The sequence below is a fragment of the Oncorhynchus kisutch genome, linkage group LG3, assembly GCF_002021735.2.
Source record: "Oncorhynchus kisutch isolate 150728-3 linkage group LG3, Okis_V2, whole genome shotgun sequence".
Classification (NCBI taxonomy): Eukaryota; Metazoa; Chordata; class Actinopteri; order Salmoniformes; family Salmonidae; genus Oncorhynchus; species Oncorhynchus kisutch.
The window spans coordinates 74609458-74635450 of record NC_034176.2 but is presented as its reverse complement, the minus strand read 5'-3'; the positions used below and the strand labels follow the sequence as shown (position 1 = coordinate 74635450).

Here is a 25993-nt window from a genome sequence, read left to right as displayed (position 1 = left end):
TTGAATCATCCAGGAACATAACATAAAAACATCCACCTTGGGTCAATGTATCCATAATTGCAAAGTATATTTTCTTTGTGATGCTACATAGATTTTTAAAACATTTTGTTAACCATCTCAAAGCAAGCGTTGTATCGTTGGATAGCGCTCAAAACAAGGATTATCTTCTAGCATGGGCATACAGGGATGTACAGTATTTCTTTGATTCAGTCTTTAATAACACATGCTGAAAACCTCCCACATTCAGAATATCTTATAAAATCAAAACATACACCAAACCTTCACCCACTTGGGACCACAAAGGAACCTTAGATCTGAGATGTTCAATAACTCAAGATCTCCAATTCTCTAACACGTATGGCAGCACTCCATGTTTAGGTGTAGGTATGTGTGTGTGTGTGTGTGTGTGTGTGTGTGTGTGTGTGTGTGTGCGTGAGTGAGTGAGTGAGTCGGTGAGTGAGTGAGTCGGTGAGTGAGTGAGTCGGTGAGTGAGTGAGTGAGTGAGTGAGTGTGTGAGTGAGGGACAGAAAGGTCCGGGGTCTCTTTGTGGTTGCTAATAAGTGATGCCCCTCATTTTCATCTCTCCACTGGTCAGTATGTATGCAGCAGGCCTACTATCCTGAAGAGAAAGATGTGCAGGCAGGTGGTTGAAGTATCTAATAGGCCATGTCTCTACATGTGGCCGTATATGTTTGACTCGGCCTGACAAGAAATCAGGTTATCATTATATACATAAGAGGGCGAGCACACATAAAGTACATCTCCTCCAATCCCTGTAATGGGAGACTGACTGTTAGTTCAATCTTTTCAGATGAGAAAATAAACAAGTAGGTCTACACTTCATTGAGACATGATGATTATTGTAAATTGACTGTTTGTATTCATTCTACTGTCCCATGTGGTCATATTAGGGAGGGGGCCAACAAGCTGCTTCAGGCTATAGCGATCCCTAAAATTGGATTGGCTTTCAAAACCAATGTTTGTTTGATTTTCATTAAGAACAATGTTTGATTTAGTTAAGCACATAGAAACAATTATAGTAATACGGTTTATAAGGTTAATAAGAGTTTTGGGGCGGCAGGTAGCCAGTGGTTAGAGCGTTGGGCCAGTAACCGAAAGGTTGCTGGATTGAATCCCCGAGCTGACAAGGTAAAAATCTGTCGTTCTGTTTAGGGGTAGGATGTAATTGTAAATAAGAATTTGTTCTTACCTGACTTGCCTGGTTAAACAAAATACATAAAAAAATATGACCAGTATATTACAAACATAAACCATTCTCAATTCGAGCAACTGCTGTAAAACCGTGTATATTCCTGATTAAGTATCTTTTATATAAAATCTGTCAATCAAAGTATCCCCAGAGACTGAAAGCCGTGTAAAATTTAACTATCTAGTGTTTTCATTGAAGCAGATGCTGGCTAAATGGGAGTGGCGTGCTGTGTTCGGGGAGTAGCCCAAGTTGTTCACACATTGTTCATCAACAGAGCCAAAGACGGAATCAAGCATCTATCTAGTGTTGTATAGCAAATCTACTAATTCCACATTATTGGTTGACCGCACAAATGTATCTTTTTTTTTTGTCCCAAACCCCACTCTCCACTGGTGGAACACTGTAGCAGAATTCCAGGGAATACAATATCCTCATTGCTTTATGCACCTTCGCCAACTACTGTGCAAACTTGAGGAAAAACAACTTTTGGGGGGAAACGAGCGCTTTTTACGTGGATAGTCACTCTCCTGCGAGCCGGACGTCTTATTATACACATATTATAACGTTAGTTCCGTTTTCAATTTTGTTTCGCAAGCTGAACAGGGGAAAGACGATTGTGCAGTCTGTCCCTGCCGGTCGCGTGGCTTCTTTGTGTACAGCAGCTGCCTCTAAATGCATGGGCAAACATCACTGCTTGGCGCAGATATCATAAACCTTGAGGACGAGCTTGGACATAGCTCAACCGTTATTTGGGTTTTAAAACTATGAAAAGCTTCTTTAACAAGTAGAAGAGGAATAACAAAACGTCGTATTTGACCCCTTACCCCTTCTTATCCCGCTTTCTATTTCTTTGATTTACGGTCCCGATAAAGCTTGCCCGCCTCGCCGCCTTTCTCTCACTCTGTGCGCGTGGATTGTAAAAAGGTAGAAACAAATTGAGCTCTGTTCACAGTACAGCTTCGCTGTTGCCTGGTACATCATGGATGTACGGTTTTATCCGACTGCCGGAGGAAATCCTATTCCAGGAGACCCACCAAACCTGGATTTTTCCCACTGTTTGGGCTACTACAACTATAATAAGGTGAGCAATTGCGTTCTACGTTGTTTTGCATACTTCTATCATGTTTCTGCACACTGTATTCAAACCCCATTCCTCTGGAGTCCGGACAGACTAATATAATGACAAATGGTGTTGTACACGATTGGGAATGTTTTCTTTGATAATTAATTAGGCTACTCCATCATCTAATTCTATTCTGCATTGGCATTACAAAGCTTTTATAAAATAGACAGAATAACACAATAAGACAAGAGGTCGTTTTTACCAGTGCATTACACACTTTTATCAATTAGGCAAGTTTACCATCTTCATTTGGTGCTGGACTTCTGCGTGTCATAATGTTTACGCGTTGAAATGCTTTCTCATATAGTACATCTCTCAATTGGACGAAGTTTTGGTATCCTATCTCTTGCAGAGTAAGCTATTCATGCCAGGTGGCAGTGACACTGCTACTTTACGATGAGTGATCAACTTGATTACATGTGTGACAGAGCCTTTAAAAAGTGACTTGATCCATAATAATTTAAAAATTTAATGGTCAGTGTTTATAATTTATAATTCCATCATCATCAATCAACATGCAGTTCATATGTTTTAGATTCACTGAAGGCACATGATAAAGTGATGTCACTACCTATAGAGCTGGTCATATTTCAGGGCAGTTCATGAATTGTGAAAGGCATTAATTATCCTTGAAGTGAGCCGGTTGTTTATGTTGATATCTGATATCTGATGTCTGATTCAACTACTGTTGTTTCAGATCGTGATTCCTTCTTTTGCTCACAAATAATATGTCCCTGTTTACTGATGTGTTGCAGTGTTTTGAAAAAATTTCATACTGTCCCTAGTAGGGTTATCCTATGTGAGATATCCTTCCACAAACAGTCCCAGACTGACAGGTGGTTTGGTACACAACCAGCAGCAGATATTTGGTGTTTTTGTATCACAAGCACAAAGGAGTATTTGTTTTGAAAAGGATAATGGCTCTATTTGACAACATCTTCAGGATGTGGAAGCATGGTAGCTACCAAAAGAGAGAGAGACAGTCCATATCAAATGAGTTTCCAGACTTTTCCCCAGAACATCCTCTAAGAACCAGTCGAAAACATACTATAATCGTGTTCTGAGAACATTCTGAGACCAGAGCAGTGTTTGCGTCTGCTTAGCCAAATAGCCCAGGCTTGTTAAAGCTCCCAAGTGCAACCACATTTGTTTGACTGTCCTATAATAGATAAAGCGTGGTTTTGTGTTTGCTTGAAAACTCCCCGGGCCAAAGTTTGAGAAAGGAAATAGTATTTCTGTCAGGAATAGGCCAAAATGCAATTGTAGTCTGAGAGGGAGAGGAAATGAAGCACTCCCTCTGCAACATGTCTCATCACAAACCACACATCACATGCCAATTCAGAAGCCTCTGCATACTGAGTGGAAGGGAGATTTGCATGTGTTTGCATAATGCAAGACACATCATCCCCAAATTGATTCCACCAAACTCATAGAGAGGAAACATTAGTCATCCAGATGATGTGTCATGTTTTTAAGTTGTATAGACTCAAATTAACTTGGGTTGATAACAGAGTTATTTATTATAGCTTTCATGTCAAGTTACCACTCCAAGAAGCTGTGACAGTGCCTTGGTCAATGTCAATGGGTACTCAATGTGATGTATAAACAGTAACACCCCCAAAATGTTGTCTGAGGAAATAATTCAGATTGAATCACAATGGGGCCCAGAGGCACTTTCAAACATTACAGATTGTTTTTTAAATCTACAGAAACATCCAAACGAGTGGCACAAACTTAATTAGGTATTAAAGTCATCATGTACTTTACAAGGGAACATAAGCTGCTAGTAATCTAGTAGAATTGAACCTCAGACCCTTGATGATAAATGTCATTAAGAGCTGATTTAAAGCACACTTCATCTATGCTACATATTATTCTATACCTTTTTAATATTTAATGGTGTGGATTGTGTTCAGGTGTATGACAGGGAAGTCTCAGCAGGGTGCCTTTGGTAAAGTGCTTTGATTTAAGCTGGGACACAAGGCAACTATGTTTAGGGGTATATACCCACAGGGACTCTTTTTAGCTGCTGATTGGTTGATAGTTGGTACTTCAGAAATTGTGTGCAGTCTTACATTACATTCAATTTATCTGGGATAATGACTTGGTTTTTACTGGCTCTTTGGTTTATACTGAGGCACATGTGGTCTTAGTCAGTGAAATTTACAAGAAGCCCGGCTTCACTTGTGAAACCTTATGAATACACGCCTAGATTATTTCTGGTCATCAGGGTGTATTTTCTCTCCCTTTCTGTCGCAAAAGTTGAATATTTTATATGTCCCCCTTGGTTTAAAATGTGGGACATTTTGTGGTCTACATAACTGTGCAAGCTCTTCAGATTGGACACTACTAAAGGCTGTGATCTTTTTTGGTATTCTCTCAACTGTACTGGTTTACATTTAGCATGTCTAAATGATTTGACCATTTGATTGACTGAAATGCCTTTGTTCATGAGCGTGCCCCCCCCTGTTACTGGCACATTTATAGTCCTGTGTTATACTCCCCTGAAGTTTAATAATGTTTTAGATGTAATATACATTTCATTAGCTGCACTGGTAGAGGTCATTAGTTGGTTGTTACCAGGTGTAACTGAGGAATGGGTTGCACCTGCAGCACTGCTACTACTACAGAGCTTTAGTTTGTGAAACTATTACTAATACTGTCAGTAAGTGATTATACATTGTAGATGGCTATGTTCAGATCCAAAGATGATGTAATATGCATTAGCATTGTGTTAACTGTGATTGACTGAATTATTCCGCTGTTCCGTAGCCATACTTTCCTGTTGGTTTAAAAGGTGTCATTACGGAAGAGTGATTGATTGTCTTCCAAGAATCCTTTCAATGACAACTGCTGTAAACAGGAAGTGTGTTTCACTAAGTAGGGTTGATAGTAACAGCTGATTGGCTCTGATGACAAATGGCCTCTGAGACTCTACCAAATATACAGTATATGTTTCCTCTTATTCAAGGAAGCGCTTATCAATTGATTATATTTAAACTTTGAGTTGTATGAACCACTCGTCTGTCATATGTAATAGACTACATACACTGTAAGAACAACAAATGGGAAGTTATTCACAGCATAACACATGAGGATGGAAGGCTGCAGCTGCAGTCGGCATACTCTAGGACTTTACTGAGCCTTTAAATGAGTCATGTAGGTGAAACAAAAGCCTGATTGAGGATGGGTTGGATTCTATTGTTCCTTGCATATCTATAGGAAACAAAGCAGAAAGGACATAAATCAGAGATGCTAAATTACAGTCCCTTCACACCAGAAAACCCTTGGGGCAATATCTCCCCATTGTCCCCTACAGCCAGATTGGCCTAGCCTCCCATGGTCTTTGTTGTCCTGTCTGTGGAGTGGTAGTGAAGGGGTTAAGACGCTCTTCAAACACACAGTGGGCCATGTGCATCTTGTCAGTGTACACAGCTGGTGCCATTTCACCACACACACATTGTAAACATATCCAAACACTACTAGGACTCTAAATCGCTGGCACCACGAGAAGCTGCTTACTTTGCCGTTTTCTAAAGTTGATGGATGTAACCGAAGTTATATGTTTCAAGGTTTAAATGTTGAGGAAGTGAAAAGCTGATGTATTTCCTGGGCATTTTAATTGCAGTTTGTCGGACGCCTAGTTCAACAGATTTATTAAAGACCCGGTTTTCCATTTGAGATTGGGAAAGTTAATTTTTAGCTCACTCACTTGAAGTACAGTACTTGGAACCCCTGAGCTAATGGATTCTCCGTCCGAAAGTGAGTTACTCTGCAAATTCAGACAATTTCCCCAATTCATCTGGTCCTATCTACATTAATTCAACTGATGTGTGTATGTGATTAACTATGTAGTGTTTACGTTTTTGTTCTAACTCTGAACTTCTATCAGCTCAGCTTCCTGCATGGAAGACCATAATAGTTGTTGCTATGGAAGCTGTGTCCGGACTGTCAGTCATATACTGTATATTAGAGGTGGACTTGTGGTGGAACATTAGTAGATCATACTCTCTGCTTTCTATGGCTGTGCCGTAGATGATCTAAGCTATTACACGGATCATCCCTTGCAATGCACACACACACACACACACACACACACACACACACACACACACACACACACACACACACACACACACACACACACACACACACACACACACACACACACACACACACACACACACACACACACACACACACACACACACACACACACACACACACACACACACAACTAGGGAGTCCTCCTGTTTGTGTTTGAATCTCTCTGCGGTATGTACTTTTGAATTTTACAGTGACGTTAATCAACACTTAAGAGTCCTCGTCTATATGTCCACTGAATCTGTGTGCAACATTGAGACCGATTGACTGTCTTTACAAGGTGGGTTTGGAAAGAGAGGCTGTGGTTGGTGTTGAATATGTAAATCTCATGCTCACACAGTCCATTACCCTGATCAGCTCTCATGAAGACCATCTTTAATCCAACCACCACCCAGTGCTCATGAATCCATTCCATCTCCTCTTCTCACATCACCATCATCAGCCAGCAGGCTGCATGTAGATAGAGTTTACACAGTATTGCTACATTTTAATATCCACACTAGCATACTACTTATAATGAAATTATGAAATGGTCATGCACGGCACCAAGTCTGGAACCAGAAGGACCCTGAACAGCTTCTACCCCCAAGCCATAAGACTGCTAAATAGTTAGTTAACCAATAGCTACCCGGACTATTTGCATTGACCCTGCATTGCACCAACTCTTCTGACTCATCACATACACTGCTGCTATTGTTTATTATCTAACCTGTTGCCTAGTTACTTTATAGCTACTGATATGTACATATCTACCTCAATTACCTCGTACCCCTGCACATCGACTCAATACGGGTACTTCTTGTATATAGCCAAGTTATTACCTCGTACCCCTGCACATCGACTCAGTACTGGTACTTCCTGTATATAGCCATGTTATTACCTCGTACCCCTGCACATCGACTCAGTACTGGTACTTCCTATATATAGCCATGTTATTACCTCGTACCCTTGCACATCGACTCAGTACTGGTACTTCCTGTATATAGCCATGTTATTACCTCGTACCCCTGCACATCGACTCAGTACTGGTACTTCCTGTATATAGCCAAGTTACTCATTGTGTATCTATTTTTCTATTATCTCTTTTTTCTTTCTCTCTGCATTGTTGGGAAGTGCCCATAAGTAAGCATTTCACCTGTTGTTTACCAAGCATGTGACAGATACAATGTGATTTGATTTTGGAATGTCCACACTAGCCTACTACATAGAACACATGCCCGATACATTGCTTCCTTTTAAGTAGTATGCTAGTATGGAACAGAGAGACTGTTCTGTTTTCTCTCTGGACAATCCAAAAGCTGTGTCACTGTTACAGCTCCACCGCACTCACGTTGAGTCTGGATTTGCCTCTCTCCCCAACAATTTCTAGAATGTGAACACATTCCGTCCGTTCTGATTGGTCTCAGAAACCGATGGATTGGTCCAGAGCCGGCCTACACGATGTTTTCATTAACTTTGGTACTCTGATTGGTTCGACTTGTTAGAGAAGATCCAATCGCTGATGAATTCGTTCTGTACAATGCCCCTCATTTTGAAGTTACACAAACAACAGTTTCAGACTGAATGTATGGAGCGATTGATAGAGCAGAGGAATTCAATTCAGGGTGAGTCGTTAGGCAAGCCTAACATGTCTCTTTATATCACACCAGGGTCTACTAACTCACCATGAGACCTACTTTTCTCACCAGGATAAACCATTTCAATCTGTCTTTGTCTCGCTACATCTCTGACAGCATCAACCTCACTGACTTATTAAAGATAGAATCTGTTCACCCCAGCGCCATTGTTATTGTTTTTGTTTTGTCGACTAAACGGAGGTGAGCAGCGTCCAAATGGAAATGAGCAGCGTGGTACAACAAATTGCACTACATCAGTGGAGACTGCTGAGGGGAGGACGGCTCATAACCATGTGGAAACCATGTGTTTGATGTATTTGATACCATTCCAGTGATTCCGCTCCAGCCATTACCACGAGCCCATCCTCCCCAATTAAGGTGTCACCAACCTCCTGTCCAGTACATATTCTGCTGTTCTATCGAAGCGTGCAGTGATGTTCGAGGCAAAACAACTGTGTTTGTTGTTTGCTGTAACTTCTTTGGTGTTATAATATCCCAAATTGACGTGGCAGTTTCACCATTAAGGATTCCATCTTTAAAGAGAATAATTTATTCTCTATGTGCCACAGAAACTACTTAAACTGTGAATTAAGCAGTAGGACCAGTCAATCAGTTCTGTCTGGGTGATTCAATAAATTGTGTCCTATAAATGATTAGCCTTGCAGTTAAGACACTTACATTTATTTTTAAAGCACTGTTGCAGTGAGACAGCCATCATATTTTTCACATATCTAATTTCGAATGCCTCGTAATGGGCTGACGGAGGACTGTATCAAAACATTTAACTGATCTCCCCTGGATTTAACCTTTAATCCAACACAGATTGAATTAGCAGATAGATTAGAAATGTGACGTTTTACACAGTCAAATATGCATGACCCCCTTCACTCAACACGTGAATAGGAGGTCCTGTCAACAAAACGAGACTTAAAAGTTCAATTGTTAGAATTTTTGCCTATGCTATTTTTCAGACCATCCCTTACTGTTCAGAATGGACGTATATTCCGTCTCATCAAGGTATTGCTGACTGTTATTATTACATTAATTTGCAGAGCAGTGCATTGTCGTGACTGTAAGTGTGAAATGTCACCTCATTAGTGAGCTATGTGCTGTAGGGACTGAGAGAGAGATATTACGTACAAAGCAAAAGAGATTTATGTGCTTCCAAAATGACACCTAATTCCCTTTGCACTACTTTTGAATAGGGCCCTGGTAAAAATAAGTGCACTATATAGGGAATAGGGTGCAATATCAGACGCAGTCAAACTGTGGTGATTAGTCCAGCTATCCTTTGTTCAGCTGCCCGTAGCACCACCACGACCATGCAACATTCCCAAAATGCTCAGTGTGTGTCACCACCAGGTCGTCCTTTAGGGAGAAGACAATGTCAGCAGGTCGGCAAATATCCATCAGACCTGCTGAACAAAGAGCACAGAAAATGGAGTAATACAACAGCTATTTGAATGTTTAAATGGGAGACTGAAATGAACCACAGTAACAACGTACTGTTTTTCAATAGGTGATTTAATGTAACTTGGACCTATGCCTTGGTTACTGTAATACAGTAGTAAACAAATAATCTGTGTCACGTTTAGAACACACTGACGTTAACGGCTATGTTTATCTCCATTTCCAAACTGTTTTCTTACATTTTCCCAGCCAGTGCAGAGGTCCCCAAGCCAACAGCTGGAGTCAGTGTTATAGAAATAGGGGAGCCATGTTGGCCTCAGAAGGTCATAGTCATTGATCGTAGATCGCCCCTCCCCCAACGTTATATATGTGGTAAATGTTAAAATCTCACTCTGCTAATCCAATTTTGCTGCAGCGTTAATAGTGTAGTATTTAAAGTCATCTTCACCTAATAAATCAACTTTATGTCTCCTCAAAAGCTAATATAAATTGGAAAAGCGCCATCACACTCTGACAGATTTTAATTGGTTCTTTTATAGACGTGCATTAGAATGATAAGAATATTCTATTGCAGAAGAGTCCTTTGTTTTACCTGTAAATTTAATTTGTCATCATTTATGTTAGAATGAAATGGTAGCGGAGATCTACACTACATAGGCACTGTGCTGACATGGCCTTGTCTGTCTCTCTGCTCTTTGCAGGCCTAGCTCTGAGAGTTTTGAAAGAGCTGTTCTTGGGAGAATGTCTCTGTTTCTTGTTGTTTATTTATGGCTTTAAATGGTTGATTGTGTCCATTGTTCTTTCACTGGATAGTAGTGCCTATCCATAATTTATCCTCTCTGTCAGAAAGAGTTCATCTCACATATGGATACTTAGTATTCATTTCTTTGTGTACAGGTACACAATTCTAGTTACAACTCCTGCCTGTAGTTTCCAAAGCAGTCAGTTCACAGTGACGCCTAGAATGTTTTTCTGAATAGAAATGCTTGACTGTACAACCCAAAACTATTCATCATTATGCCAACATATGAAATAAGACACATGGTGAGTGAGCCCCAATATCAAAACAGGGAAAGAGAAAAAGCTAGAGTGAAAAAGCAATATTTTTCTAAAACATCAAACTCTCTCTAACATATTCAATAATCATAAAGTTGTTGTCAGCCTATGGGGTGCTCCATTACTCTCAATAAAAGATCACGTCTTGCAACCACACAAATCCCTCTCACATATTGGCTCTGAACCCTTCTTTTGAGATGTAACATACTCCCCCCGAGTAGCATTTCTCTATCTGTTCTCAATGTACCACACATTTACTGTAAATCACTATTTAGTTGGAGTTCACTTTTATATATTGGAGAAAAGATAAAGACATGTAGCGTTTTATAGAAAGCACTAGCCTATGGATAGATTTTTTTATCCACCAAGCAACATATGGTTTCTCTCATGCTCTGGCTCGGCTCTAATATTTATTTCATACGCATATACAAACTGGAAAGTGGTCTCTTTGTAGATGGTTTCCAAAAATTATACAGTGATTGCTTCATTGCTGATTTTTATTGGCCTCAGAAGTACTGTGTGTTAAACAAAAAGCGTGCCTCCCCTTTCCCCTGCCGTAATTCAATGTTGCATTTAGGATGCACCAATAAAGTCCCAATAAGGGGACACTTTGCTTCTGGCCTCCATCTGGATCTCTGAAAGCAGTATTGATGTGGGGGGAGAAGATTCTGAAAAGTCATCTGCTAGTTGGTTTAGATCTCTTTTGTCTCTTGGCAACCATTCTTGTGGGGTTTAGAGGTCACTGCTTGCAACCTCCAATTGTTTGCAAACTGATGACTTGATGAGAGGGTTCTACCATGTATTTGTCTTATGACGACTCCCCTATTACAATTGGGAAAGGAGCTGATATTTTAGGCTTTTTGTTGGAGGTCATCTCTTTGTGGCAGTGCATTGCAGGGGGACTTAATGCACTGCCACTGCACTGTGACCCGGTGAACACTTCCTCACAGGTGGCTATGGTGTGGGATGCCAGTGGTAGGAACCAGGCCAAGGAGAAAGAGGCCTCGGCATTGAGGAGTCCTTTAGTTTCCTCCTGAGACTACATGCTATTGACAAGTCTTTCATACTCCATTCCTTTCTAGGCAAACGATCTAGGGTCTCTGACAATGGGCAATAACCCTGAATCTTCCTCTCTCCTCTTCGGAAGCTCTTACATACGTGTGTCTTCCCAGACACATGCAGATCCTGGAAAAGGAGCTTGCTTTTTTTTTTTCTCTAATGAGGCACAGGTACGTTTTTCCTTCCTACCCGCTGATAAATGAGAAGTAGAAGCAGAATGATAACATTGTATCAGAGACATTACAGGCAGTTGATTAAAGCGTTAGTTGGGGAGTTAGCCAAGGTTAACAATCCATAATGAAACACTGTGAAAATAATGATACGCTGCATGGTTTTATGAAGGCTTGTGGCTGCTCAGCAGAGCTGCGTTGACCTTCAGCAGTTACACGAGCTAATCGTGGTGAACCTTCAGCCCCCCTGTAGTTTCCAGCCGTCTCCATTAGCTTCTGATATGCATCTTCTAGGAGAGCAGCCTAGACTTTACAGAGTTTTGGCTTTGGGATTGGGATTGTTCTAGTGACAATGAGATTACGGGCTATTTTAAAATTGCTCTTTTAGGTAGTATCATAAGTTGTTCTTCTAACGTATACCAATACTTAGGGTTTTACCCTTGATACACCACACTTCCTTTTACACGGGTGTGGCTGGCTTGAATGACAACAGTTATTTAAAGGAATCAAGTATTTCTTTGTTGTCGTGGTTTGTTTTCAGTGAAGTCTATTAGAGTGCCATTGATTCTCCTGGAGAGAGCCAGAGATTGGTCACTGTCCAATGTCAGATCCTTTGTGTATGTTGAAAGCAGTTGCCTGGTGTTACTAAAGTCTCAACTTATTATGCTGTCAAAACAGCAGCATATCTGTATGCTTTGGATAGTAGCTTGGATCATGTTCCTACTGCTTTATCCAGACCATTTGCTACTCAACAGGCCATGGTGCTAGCGGCCTAGCACCATTAGCTTTGATCACTGACTAATAAAGCGTTCTACTATCTAGGGATCCTGTTGCCACAAAACATTGAGGATGTCAGGTGATGTCATATTTTCATTGGCCTGTAGTCTTTCCTATTGGCTAATGACAACATTAACCTGTTGCTGACCAAAATAGTAACTGTAAGACATCATGGATTACACCTACTTCTCCTCCACAAACTATCCTCCAGATGCAAATAAGATATTTAAGCAATACTTAGCCTATATAGTGATTAACTATTGCTTCAAAAGAAAATACATTTTCTCGGCCCAGATGTGTGAAATCACAGAAAAACGGCATTGTTTACTGAAGCATGTTCCAAGTGAAGCTTCATGCATGTATACCAACATCTGTGAGTACTGAGTATTGTAATAAACTGTGGATGAGGTGATATGCTAAAGTTAGACAGAGGAGCGTGAGTTACGTGTATCTTTCTGTAATTACCTCAGTGATTGTCCGCTGCTTTGGTTCTTATCAGACATAAACTTGAAGCACATTCCTCTGTGTAATTGTGCTCGCCATTATTACTGCAATTACTGTAAGTTATTACTCATATTGTTCTCTGTTGGACTGGTAGTTTGCTAGTTACCAAATATGGACTCTAGGGTTGGGGAGTATTCAGGTTTTCATACCTTCATACCATTTCTGTAACCTCCCAAAAACATTTATTTTATTTTTGACACACAAAACAATTTAGGCAACAGGGATCTTCATCCAGGGGGGAATTAAATGTCTCTGCTGTAACCAAGAAGCTTGATCTTGACATCTAGTGACTTAGCCAGCGAACCAAATGCATAGCTGGAGCCGTGAGCTGGATATTATTTATTTGACACATCTTAGATTTCTTATAGTTATACTAAACTTATGAACAGTGGTGTAGCATGCACCCCCACAGCCACCACGAGGCAGGGGTGCCCCCACGTTTCCACTTAACAATAACAGAACTTTGTAACGAATCTCTTTGTCGTCTGAGGAGGAGTAGGAAGGATATGCAGCGTGGTAAGTGTCCATGTTAATTTATTCAACTGAACACACAAAAACTAAATAAAGCGAATGGAAGAAACGAAACAGTTCTGTAAGGTCATATACACTCAACAGAAAACAACTACCCACAAATCATAGTGGGAACACAGGCTACCTAAGTATTGTTCTCAATCAGAGACAACGATTGACAGCTGCCTCTGATTGGGAACCATACCAGGCCAAAAGCAGAAATACAAAACATAGAACAAAACATAGAATGCCCACCCCAACTCACGCCCTGACCAACCTAAAACAGAGACATAAAAAAGGAACTAAGGTCAGGATGTGACACACTTACAGTTGACCGGGGAAGCTCTAGCAGGGCAGAAATTTGACGACATGACTTGTTGAAAAGGTGGCATCCTATTTTAGTGCCACGTTGAAAATCACTGAGCTCTTTAGTAATCCCATTCTACTGCCAATGGTTGTCAATGGAGATTAAATGGATGTGTGCTTGATTTTATACATACCTACAGGCCTAATCCACTAGTTTGAAGAGGTGTCCACATGCTTTTGTATATACACAGTGCCTTCGGAATGTAATCAGACTTTTCCCACATTTTATTACGTTACAGCCTTATTCTAAAATGGATTAAATAAAATAAAATCCTCAGCAATCTACACACAATACCCCATAATAACAAAGTGAAAACAGGTTTAAACTTTGTTTTGCAAATATATAAATATACAAAACAGAAAAACCTTATTTACATAAGTATTCAGACCCTTTGCCGCGAGACTCAAAATTGAGCTCAGGTGCATCCTGTTTCCATTGACCATCCTTGAGATGTTTCTACAACTTGATTGGAGTCCACTTGTGGTAAATTTAATTGATTGGACATGATTTCGAAAGGCACACAACTGTCTATATAAGGTCCCACAGTTGATAGTGCATGTCAGAGCAAAAACTAAGCCATGAGGTCTAAGGAATTGTCCGTAGAGCTCCGAGACAGGATTGTGTCGAGGCACAGATCTGGGGAAGGGTACCAAAACATTTCTGCAGCATTGAACGTCCCAATAACATAGTGGCCTCCATCCTTCTTAAATGGGAGAAGTTTGGAACCACCAAGACTCCTCCTAGAGCTGGCCGCCTGGCCAAACTGAGTAATTAGGGATGAAGGGCCTTGGTCAGGGAGGTGACTAAGAACCCGATGGTCACTCTGACAGAGCTCTAGAGTTCCTCTGTGGAGATGGGAGAACCTTCCAGAAGGACAACCATCTCTGCAGCACTCCACCATTCAGGCCTTTACGATAGAGTGGCCAGACGAAAGCCACTCCTCAATAAAAGGCAAATGACTTCACCCTACGGTGAAGCATGGTGGTGGCAATATCATGCTGTGGGGTTGTTTTTCAGCGGCAGAGACTGGGAGACTAGTCAGGATCGAGGCAAAGATGAACGAAGTAAAGTATATCGAGATCCTTAATGAAAACTTGCTCCAGAGTGCTCAGGACCTCAGACTGGGTGAAGTTTCACCTTCCAACAGGACAACAACCCTAAGCACACAGCCAAGACAACACAGGAGTGGCTTCGGGACAAGTCTCTGAATGTCCTTGAGTGGCCCAGCCAGAGCCCGGACTTGAACCTGATCGAACATCTCTGGAGAGACCTGAAAATAGCTGTGCAGCAAAGCTCTCCATCCAAACTGAGAGAGCTTGAGAGGATCTGCAGAGAAGAATGGGAGAAACTCCCCAAAAACAGTTGTGTGCCAAGCTTGTAGCGTCATACCCAAGAAGACTCAAGGCTGTAATCACTGCCGAATTTGCTTCAACAAAATACTGAGTAAAGGTCTGAATACTTATGTAAATATGATATTTAAAAAATGTCTAAAAACCTGTTTTTGCTTTATCATTATGGGGTATTGTGTGTAGATTGATGAGGGAAAAAACAATTTCATCAATTTTAGAATAAACAACACCAATTTCAACATCAACAGTGAAGAGGCGACTCCGGGATGCTGGCTTTCTAGGCAGAGTTGCAAAGAAAAAGCCATATCTCAGACTGGCCAATAAAAATATTAAGATTGGCAAAAGAACACAGACACTGGACAGAGGAACTCTGCCTAGAAGGCCAGCATCCCGGAGTAGCCTCTCAAGTGTTGACGTTGAGACTGGTGTTTTGCGGGTATTATTTAATGAAGTTGCCAGTTGAGGACTTGTGAGGTGTACTTGTCCTCTTGCTCAGTTGTGCACCGGGGCCTCCCACTCCTCTTTCCTTTCTGGTTATTTTTTCAGAACAAGAATAGACTGACGAGTTTCAGAAAGTTAATTGTTTCTTGACATTTTGAGCCTGTAATCGAAGCCACAAATGCTGATGCTCCAGATACTCAACTAGCCTAAAGAAGGCCAGTTTTATTGCTTCTTTAATCAGAACAACAGTTTTCAGCTGTGCTAACATAATAGCAAAAGGGTTTTATAATGATCAATTAGCCTTTTAAAATGATACAACGTGCCATTGGAACACAGGAGTGATGGTTGCTGATAATGGGCCTCTGTACGCCAATATAGATATTCCATAAATAAAACTGCCGTTTCCAGCTACAATAGTCATTTACAACATTAACAATGCCTACAGTGTATTTCCGATCAATTTTATGTTATTTTAAACTTCTTGTGACTCCCCATCCCGGATCCGGGAGTGTAATCATCGCCTGACACTAATTAGCATAACGCAACAGACATAAATATCCCTAGAAAATATTACTATTCATGAAAATCACAAATGAAATATATTGAGACACAGCTTAGCCTTTTGTTAATCACCCTGTCATCTCAGATTTTCAAAATATGCTTTACAGCCAAAGCTAGACAAGCATTTGTGTAAGTTTATCGATAGCCTAGCATAGCATTATGCCTTGCTAGCAGCAGGCAACCTTGTCACAAATCAGAAAAGCAATCAAATTAAATCGTTTACCTTTGATGAACTTCGGATGTTTTCACTCACGAGACTCCCAGGTAGATAGCCAAAGTTCCTTTTCTCCCAAAATATTATTTTTGTAGGCGAAATAGCTCCGTTTGTTCTTCACGTATGGCTGAGAAATCACCCGGGAAATTGCAGTCACAAAATCTGCTAAAAATATTCCAAATTAGCTCCATAATATCGACAGAAACATGGCAAACGTTGTTTATAATCAATCCTAAAGGGGTTTTTCTAATATCTATTCGATAATATATCCGTCGGGACAATTCGTTTTTCAGTAGGACCGATTGGAGTAATGGCTACCTCTGTATTTTACGTGAGAATCTCTCTCGGAGCCACCATGTGACCACTTACGCAATGTAGCCGCCTACGGCTATTCTTCAACATAAATGCGTAAAACTTCGTCACAATGCTGTAGACACCTTGGGGAATACGTAGAATGGCACATTCACTGCTCAATAGGGACTCATTGGAACGCAGCGCTTTCGAAACCTGGGGCACTTCCGGATTGGATTTTTCTCAGGCTTTCGCCTGCAACATCAGTTCTGTTATACTCACAGACAATATCTTTACAGTTTTGGAAATGTTAGAGTGTTTTCTATCCAAAGCTGTCAATTATATGCATATTCTAGCATCTTGTCCTGACAAAATATCCCGTTTAAAAGGGGAACGTTTTTTTCCCAAAAATGAAAATACTGCCCCTAGAGTCGCAACAGGAAAAAATTTGCTTTTCTTTAAAAAACAAGGGCATTTCTAAGTGACCCCAAACTTTCAACGATAGTGTATATATAATAAAAAATTGGGGGTTGTGGGCTCCCCTGCCTCGTGGGGGCTGCGGAGGTGTGTGCTACACCACTGATTATAACTATAAGTTAAGTGTAACTATATGAAATCTAAGATGTGTCAAATAAATTATATCCAGCTTAGGGCTCCAGCTATGCATTTGGTTTGCTAGCTAATATATATATATTTCTTGTGTTTTAGAAAATAATACCGTCTGTATTTCAAAATACCCCAGTATATGGTGTAAACGATATATCGCCCAACCTAGTGGACTCCCTCTAAGAAATAAAGCATCTTTCCAATTATTTACAGATTGGACATGCTCAAAGAATTCAATCATATTTACCTTTTTTTAAATCCAATTTATATATATTTTTGCCTGTGGATAGTACATTCAGCAGATGGACTAATGATTACTTATACAGCAATCCAGTGGCTGCAGGTAGACTAGTGGTTAGAGTGTTTGTAACCAAAAGGTTGCTGGATCGAATCCCTGTGCTGACAAGGAAAACTTCTGTTTATTCTGCCCCTGAACAAGGCAGTTAACCCGCTGTAGGCCGTAATTGTCAATAAGAATTTGTACTTAACTGACTTGCCTAGTTAAAGGTTAAACAAAAATATATTTTTTAATCCACCATGCAGGATGTGTAATGTTTTCATAACGTTAACACATTTTCCACCAGTGTCCACCACATACCAGGCCTATTTATTCAATTCCAGGATCTCTTTCATTTTCTGAACTAGCCTAATGTGCAGGGGGTTTCAGATCACGTTAGCGGATCAAAGCACAAATTCCCTTTCTATGTTTTCCTCCAGCATGTCTAACTACAAACAAGTCCTCATATTTTCCGGTTGCAGTTTTATTTTGTTTACTCAAAACAGATGAAGAGGTCCGTGACACTCCAACATGAGAGTGGGTTGTGCTAATATCTCTCCAGGCTAAACAGAGGCCTGATAGAGCCATGATATTGAGGATAAATCACAAGTGTGTGCGCTCACATTAGCAGGCTACAGTTGGACAGCCACAAGGTTGAGTACTAATTAGTGTTTTCAAAAGCCAATCAGTTCCGCACGATGGCTGCTTAGTGCCGTCCAAAAGTGCCATTTTATTTAATCTGGGTTTCAAAGTTTATCCAGCAATGGAGTGTCATTGCAAATACAGGCAGATTGTTTTTGGTTTAATTGTGAGAAGGCGGAGACTGGGAAACAATAGGACAGAGAGAGAGACTGGCTGTTGTGGTGTATTGTGGGTATTGACATTTTCAGATAGAATATATTTTTAACAGAAGCTAATTAATAAATAAGAGTAAATGTTCCATCCGCATATTCATCACCAGGCAGGTGATGGGGTCATCTCTCTCACAACACAACAGGCAAGCCTTAAGCAGGAAAAACAAAGTAGTACATAAATCAGAGGTTTTCTCTGGCAAGGCGGAACCCCCCGGGACCTACCTTGGTGCTTCATTAGACTCCAGAAGGATCATGTTTTAAGTGGAGGTGAGCGAGTTCTGAATAACAATGACAAATTATGCCTCAGAGCATTGGGTGTTTAGGGAACATAAAAGCAACATATCCCTTTTCCTAAAAGTGAATAAAATATTATTTGAGAGAAAAGATATTCACTGCACTACATCATATACGCACAGTAGGGATATAGACTATAGTTAACGTAACGGTTACTATTACTGTTTCTGGCAGAGTTTCCCAAATTGAGGTTGAGCATATTCCTTTCATAATTAACCATATGGGATTACAATGAATATATACTCTTTATTCGACTTCAGTGAGATGGCTTCACGTTTTAGTCATTTAAATTGTTGTCCTTTTTTGCATCTCGTCGTATTTGACCACATAATTCTATTCACTTAACTCACCCCACATACAGTACTTGTGAGGAAACACTCATGATAATATATGATCAGTATCATGTTTCTCTTTTAATTATAAAAACATTGTTTCTCTGTAGAAAGTGATAACAACATAACTGAGAGAATATGCAGCACTCTATGTAAAGCTTGTAAGATAAAATACGTCCAGAGTTTGGTACACGGGCTGTCAAAACAACATACTGTAGCTACTGTGCTGACATAGAGGCTTTTAGAGCCCAGTCAGGCAGGCCTCTGGCTATTGTTCTTCCTGATCTTTGAATTCCTGGATCTGACAACTCTGCACTGACCAGCCTAACCAGCACTGATGTCTGATGGTCTGTGGGCGAGAGAGAGCCAACAACAAATCTGAGGGTAACAAATCGTCATATAAAAATGATATGGATTAAGGATATGGATTCAGATGATGCTAGTGAGAAAGATTAACTGAACTATAATATATCACAATTTGTGGCTGCCTGTTTAAAAAGACCTTTACAAATGAGTAATACATGAAATAGAAAGCCTTGTGTAGCCGAGTTATAATAAGAAAGCCTTTTCCAGAGGATAAATCTGCTCAATTACAGACAGACAGGAGAGATATGCTGGAGCAACATTCCCATGGCTATTCAGTCACACTGAATATCCACACATGGCAGATTTGAATAAAGAGATCGGGATTATTATTGCTTCCCAGTGTGATGGTAGCCTCGTTTTCCAATCCAGGCCTTTATTTGGATTTTGGGGCCAGCATGATAGCAGTAATGCTCCCGATTTAATAAAAACTGTGAAATACAAGGAGCTAACAGTCAATACTGTTGGAGAGCTGATTTGGTCGATCTCTTCAGTTTACATGAATGAAGAGATGAATTATCTCTGTGTCCATTGAATCTGCCCCTCTATCTCCAGGTAAATTGGCTGATGACAGGCAGGGTGATAGCTTGTATCCTTCCTCTCTCTCTCTCTCTCTCAATTCAATTCAATTCAAGGGCTTTATTGGCATGGGAAACATGTGTTAACATTGCCAAAGCAAGTGAGGTAGACAACATACAAAGTGAATATATAAAGTGAAAAACAACAAAAATGAACAGTAAACATTACACATACAGAAGTTTCAAAACAGTAAAGACATTACAAATGTCATATTATATATATATACAGTGTTCTAGCAATGTACAAATGGCTAAAGGACACAAGATAAAATAAATAAGCATAAATATGGGTTGTATTTACAATGGTGTTTGTTCTTCACTGGTTGCCCTTTTCTCGTGGCAACAGGTCACAAATCTTGCTGCTGTGATGGCACACTGTGGAATTTCACCCAGTAGATATGGGAGTTTTTCAAAATTGGATTTGTTTTCGAATTCTTTGTGGATCTGTGTAATCTGAGGGAAATATGTCTCTCTAATATGGTCATACATTGGGCAGGAGGTTAGGAAGTGCAGCTCAGTTTCCACCTCATTTTGTGGGCAGTGAGCACATAGCCTGTCTTCTCTTGAGAGCCAAGTCTGCCTACGGCGGCCTTTCTCAATAGCAAGGCTATGCTCACTGAGTCTGTACATAGTCAAGGCTTTCCTTAATTTTGGGTCAGTCACAGTGGTCAGGTATTCTGCCGCTGTGTACTCTCTGTGTAGGGCCAAATAGCATTCTAGTTTGCTCTGTTTTTTTGTTAATTCTTTCCAATGTGTTAAGTAGTTATCTTTTTGTTTTCTCATGATTTGGTTGGGTCTAATTGTGCTGCTGTCCTGGGGCTCTGTAGTGTGTGTTTGTGAACAGAGCCTCTCTCTCTCTCTCTCTCTCTCTCTCTCTCAAAGAAAGTAGTGTTTTGTCTCCACCTGTCCAGCACAACTGTTTAAAAGCCTCTCACTCTCTGTGTCTTTAAAGAAGGTTGTCTGTGAAGGATAGTGAGAAGGACAGTGTAGAGTAGATGAGATGTGGGCTGCTACAGTATGAAGGAGCTGCAGCTGCTCCCAGTAGACTCTATACTTACAGAGATGTGGAGAAACAGTTCAAACACAAGCTTAATGAAGACGAATGGAGAGGCATGTTGGTACACACATACACACAGTGGGGAAAGTGCTTGAGTTCGTTGTAGAACGTATGGTGGAACCCGACCTTAACTGAACTGTCTCATTTATTTTGGTGCAGAAACTCACAGCGCAGTTCCCATTTGCCCCTAACAAGGAGGTCAAGGCTCAAATACAGCATATGTCACTGTCTGACCCCTTTCTCATCTTCCTGGACTGTTAGAAATGGGATAAAACTGCTCTGAGGGAGTTGTGGTCAAAGGAGGAAGTCAATGACTTATTTTTCTATAGACACTTAGCAGACCTTGCTGCCTCAGAGGTGGAGTAGTGTACAAAATCAAATGTGCAGTGTTATTTTTAAGTGTGGAAAAACAGATACTTCCTATCTTAGAGTAGTTGTTTAAAACAAACTGTACACTACTTAATCTCTGTAGTCAACCTAATTAATACCCAGCATTAAACTGTCCATTAAAGCACCTCTACGTTGCAATAAGTAGATCCTCATGTTCTAGAACACACTAACAAATCTAATTGAACCATGATCTTAATGTAATGTATTTCACTTCATCTAGTATACTCGGTTGAAAGGGGTTGGATAGACTAATGACATTACCATGTCTCTCCTACTTTCCATTCCAGACCCAGATGCTGGTTTATGGTTGTAATGTACTGTATGCGCACATGACTGACTTTATGAGTTATACCATTGGCTCATACATTAGTCGTAAAGACAAATGCTTAGCCTCATATTATCCTGAGGGAAATCCACACTTTTAAGTGTCATGGCTGTATTTGATTGGTCACATGCTTTTTACGTGTCAGCCTCACCAAGGATATTTTTTAGAGAGAGAGAAAATCACACAGACACAAATCATTTGAAAACAAATCAAACATTGATAAACTCCCATATCTGTACAATCATGGCAGCAAGATTCGTGGCCCGTTGCCATGAGAAAAGGGCAACTAGTAGAGCACAAACAACATTGCAAATACCACCAATGTTTATCTATTTAACTTCCCCTACTATTCGTACTAGAACTATTTGCACATTGCTAAAACACTAAAAATATCTGATAATAAAACACTTGAAATGTATTTATCTTTTTGAAAACTTTTTGAGTGCAATATTTACTGTTAAATTCGAATCGTTTTTTGTTAATGTTTTGTGTCTTCTCACCTTTGTTTATTGTTTATTTCACTTGCTTTGACAATGTAAACATATGTTTCTCATGCCAATAAAGCCCCTTTGAATTGAATTGAGAGCGAGAGAGACGGAGAGACAGAGACAGAGAGAGAGAGGTATATTTTCTCCTTCACCTTTTTCAATGCTTTGCTAGCTAAGCTCAGCTTCTCTTTTTTCCTTCCCTGTAAAAAAGAAATCCTCTAGAACATAGTGGGGTTCCATTAACTCTGTGGACTGTCATGTTCAGGTACACTTTGATCTCACTGTTCTTTCTAACATGGAGGAACGGAATCATTTTACATTGTGTCTAAACAGATGCGGCTTTCTTCTTAAGCTCTCCTAAATGTCACTGGCTGCTGTGATATGAAATAAATAGTGAAGATTAAGTCTTTGTAATTATTCAACAGTAGGTATCATAATCTTACACTTCCTTTGAAAAGTGAAATGTTAAAATGGCACTTCAGGTGTAAATAGAGTGAAAAGCATGAACAGAGCATTTAGTCTTGATGGCTCCTGTCACATAACGAAAACAATATCTGAAACTCAACAGACGCTTATTTTTTTTGTTTTTTGGAGGCCCTGTTGCCAAGAATTGTCAGTCAAATTGCTGAATGGAGGGTAGTATGCTGGAAAAGACATACTTGAAAGAGCTAATATGCAGGTCTAAACAGCTGTTTTTGTCCAGCGTTGTCTTTTGCAGCTGTCCTTTCATTGTGGAATAAAACAATTCATAACATGCTAGGCAGTGTATTAACATTGCTATAATGAGTGTGTATGTGATCTTACACACCAACCCCCAATGATTGTGTAGGAGAAAGATACTGTAACAACTAACAATGACTGGCAAAAATGGCAGGTATATGTCGCTCAACAACCCAAAGGAAAACATCCTTATCCATAGCATTTCCATAATTTCAGATAATTTGCTCCAGTCGTTGCGTTAATCTGCGCTGACTTGTTGATTGTCAGTTTTCCAGACACATTTCTGTAGCCGAACACAAACAGTATTTGCAGCAGGACCTCTCTCTGTTCTGTCAGTAGTGCCAAGCAACACAGCCACAAATTGGAATGTGGTAGAGCTCTGGGAAGGCAGCCAAGATTGAAATTAGACAATAACCTCTGCTCCCCTATACTGGCTCTCTCCTCCAGCTGCAGGCAGATCCATTTGTTTAATACAGTCAGCCCTGTAGTGTATAATAGACTGATATATGAGTCACCGCTCAGCAGTTTGTGTTTCTCAGATTTATAGAGATTGAACAACTGGTCGGTTTCTACTTACTGTAGTCTTATCGAGAAAAATACATGGAAAGGAAGGATGCATGCAGCACAGCACAGCACAGCACATCACAGCACAGCACAGCACATCACAGCACAGCACAGCACAGCACAGCACAGCACAGCACATCACAGCACAGCACAGCACAGCACAGCACAGCACATCACAGCACAGCACAGCACATCACAGCACAGCACATCACAGCACATCACAGCACAGCACAGCACAGCACAGCACAGGGTAGATAGATCCAGTACACCCACGCCAGCTTACAGCTGTATCTTTACAATACATGCATGGAGATAGACACAGTTATTTACCTAATCCATTTCTAGCCTAAAGAGTTTTGTTTTTGCGAGTAAGAAGAGAAGCATGAAAGCTTAACAGGTAATACTACAGATCCTTCTGATTGTACACAATGCATTTGCTGGATGAATAATTTGTTGGTACATCAGATCTATTTACATAATCATTGGATGGTAGAATACTTTCATACTGTCACTTTTAATCCAGGAAGATTTTTTGCCTGCGTCAAATTATAACGGTAGCCTGGTTTATAAACGTTGTTTCAACCTCCTGAGTTAAATAGAATTTTCATGCAATTACTCTCAAAGAATTAGAGGATTAGTTTCCAGTGAGTCCCTGAAACAGTGACTGGTACCTGCGTTTTGCAGTGTGTACAGAGGCAAAACCATTCTAATGAGTGTGTTAACCAGTAATAGTGTCCAGGGAATAGAGAAATGTGTCTGTTTTGCCAACGCAATAGGAGAAGACTACATTCTCCGCAGCTCTCAATAGGGATGGATCCAGGTCACTGAGCCCATACCCACCTGTCTTATCTAGTACAGCAACACCACCATCAGCACTAATACCACTGAAACAAACCCATCTACTGTGGTGAAAAGCTTTCCTGTATGGCGATTAAACAATGCATTATCTCAGATAATGACACCTAAACCCACAATAGCCGTAGACCAGAGAGCTAAGAGTGCAGTAAAAGTAAGCCTGGTTTAAATGATAGCATCTTGGAGCTGGAGTTACTTCAAAGCTGTCCCAAAGTAAACAGCATCTAGACATTCAAGGTTTAGAGGCGACTGCAAGACACCACCACCACCAAGCTGATTTGAACTACTCTCATGTCATTTCCTTAAAGGTCCAATGCGGCCATTTAAAAAAAACTCAATATCAAACTGAAAACTTGCTGTTATTGGCAGAGAGGTTTGGAACTCTCCTTCTTATTGGTCTATTAAGTAATGTACATCCTGGTGATATCACTAGGCAGGCCAAAACCTCATCCAGGAAAATAATAGCTGAAATTTCAAGCGGTCTTTTCAAACAGCTCTTACACTAAAAGGGCATTGTCATCATTGTCACAATTTTACAGTATTATTCCAACCTCATAGTGTGGAAATATTGTATATATATATAAAACAGGGAAATCACATTTTTGACTGCACTGGGCCTTTAACGACTTGTGTGTCTGTGTCTGTGCTGCTAACAGCAGGCATTGTGGGAAAGCTTCCCCATGTTTCTGAGGCCTTATACTCTTCTCCTCAGCCCTAAGCCCCTTTGTGGCGGCGGGCCAATGGCTTTGCACCCCTCTAGATCAAAGATGAAACCCCACATTCAGCTACTGCTTTCTTTTAGGATTTGCTCTCGAGAGTTTGGACCAGACCAGACTCAGTGGTAAAGGGAGAAGAGGAGAGGGTGGTTCATCTACATAGTATGTAGACTAGCTGGATTGGACCCAGGCTAAGGACACAAGTCCCTGTAGGCCTAGTGCTAGAACAGATGCTTTTGGTCATTATTGTGTTGGTATCAACTAGGGATGTGGCGGTCACGAAAGTTTGTCAGCCGGTGATTGTCAATCAAATAACTGCCGGTCTCACGGTAATTGAACGTTAATTAACATAAACACATTTAGCATCTCCTGGCTTCTACACATCGCCTACAAGCCACTAATGCTGATCTTTGGAACATATACATTTGAAAAAGTCTAATAAATCCATGTATTATAGCCTACACCTTCACAATAAATCCATTATTTACTTTAGACAGGTCTAAAGAAACATGATATTTAGAAAATGTAGTTTATTTCAGAAGGACAGAATAGCATACTCTGAGTTTGTCCTGATCTGGCTATGCCAAATGGCTGTAGGCTACACTAGTTCATTTAACAGATAAGATTTGCTTAGAATTCCATGCCATTATTTTATAGTATAAAGAATACAATTGAACATAGCTGAATAATTCTCCAAATGATTTGACGGAGTGCGCTCATGCGGCTATTCTGTATTGAGAGGTTAACAAAGAAATAGTTATTCCTTTAAGCTTAATTTAAAGTTATTAATGTAACTTTAGTTGTTCTACAAA

The 25993-nt window shown here is 40.3% G+C and overlaps 1 protein-coding gene across 1 annotated transcript in view; it reads left to right on the top strand.

Annotated features, from left to right (window-relative positions):
* The first annotated feature begins 1470 nt into the window (after window positions 1-1470).
* Window positions 1471-25993, top strand: part of LOC109874969 (TOX high mobility group box family member 3-like) — a 63989-nt gene continuing 39466 nt past the window's right edge. The window contains exon 1 of the mRNA XM_031814619.1: window positions 1471-2291. Within this exon, the coding sequence (XP_031670479.1) occupies window positions 2190-2291 (102 nt within the window). The 5' untranslated portion in view covers window positions 1471-2189. The remainder of the gene's footprint in view (window positions 2292-25993) is intronic.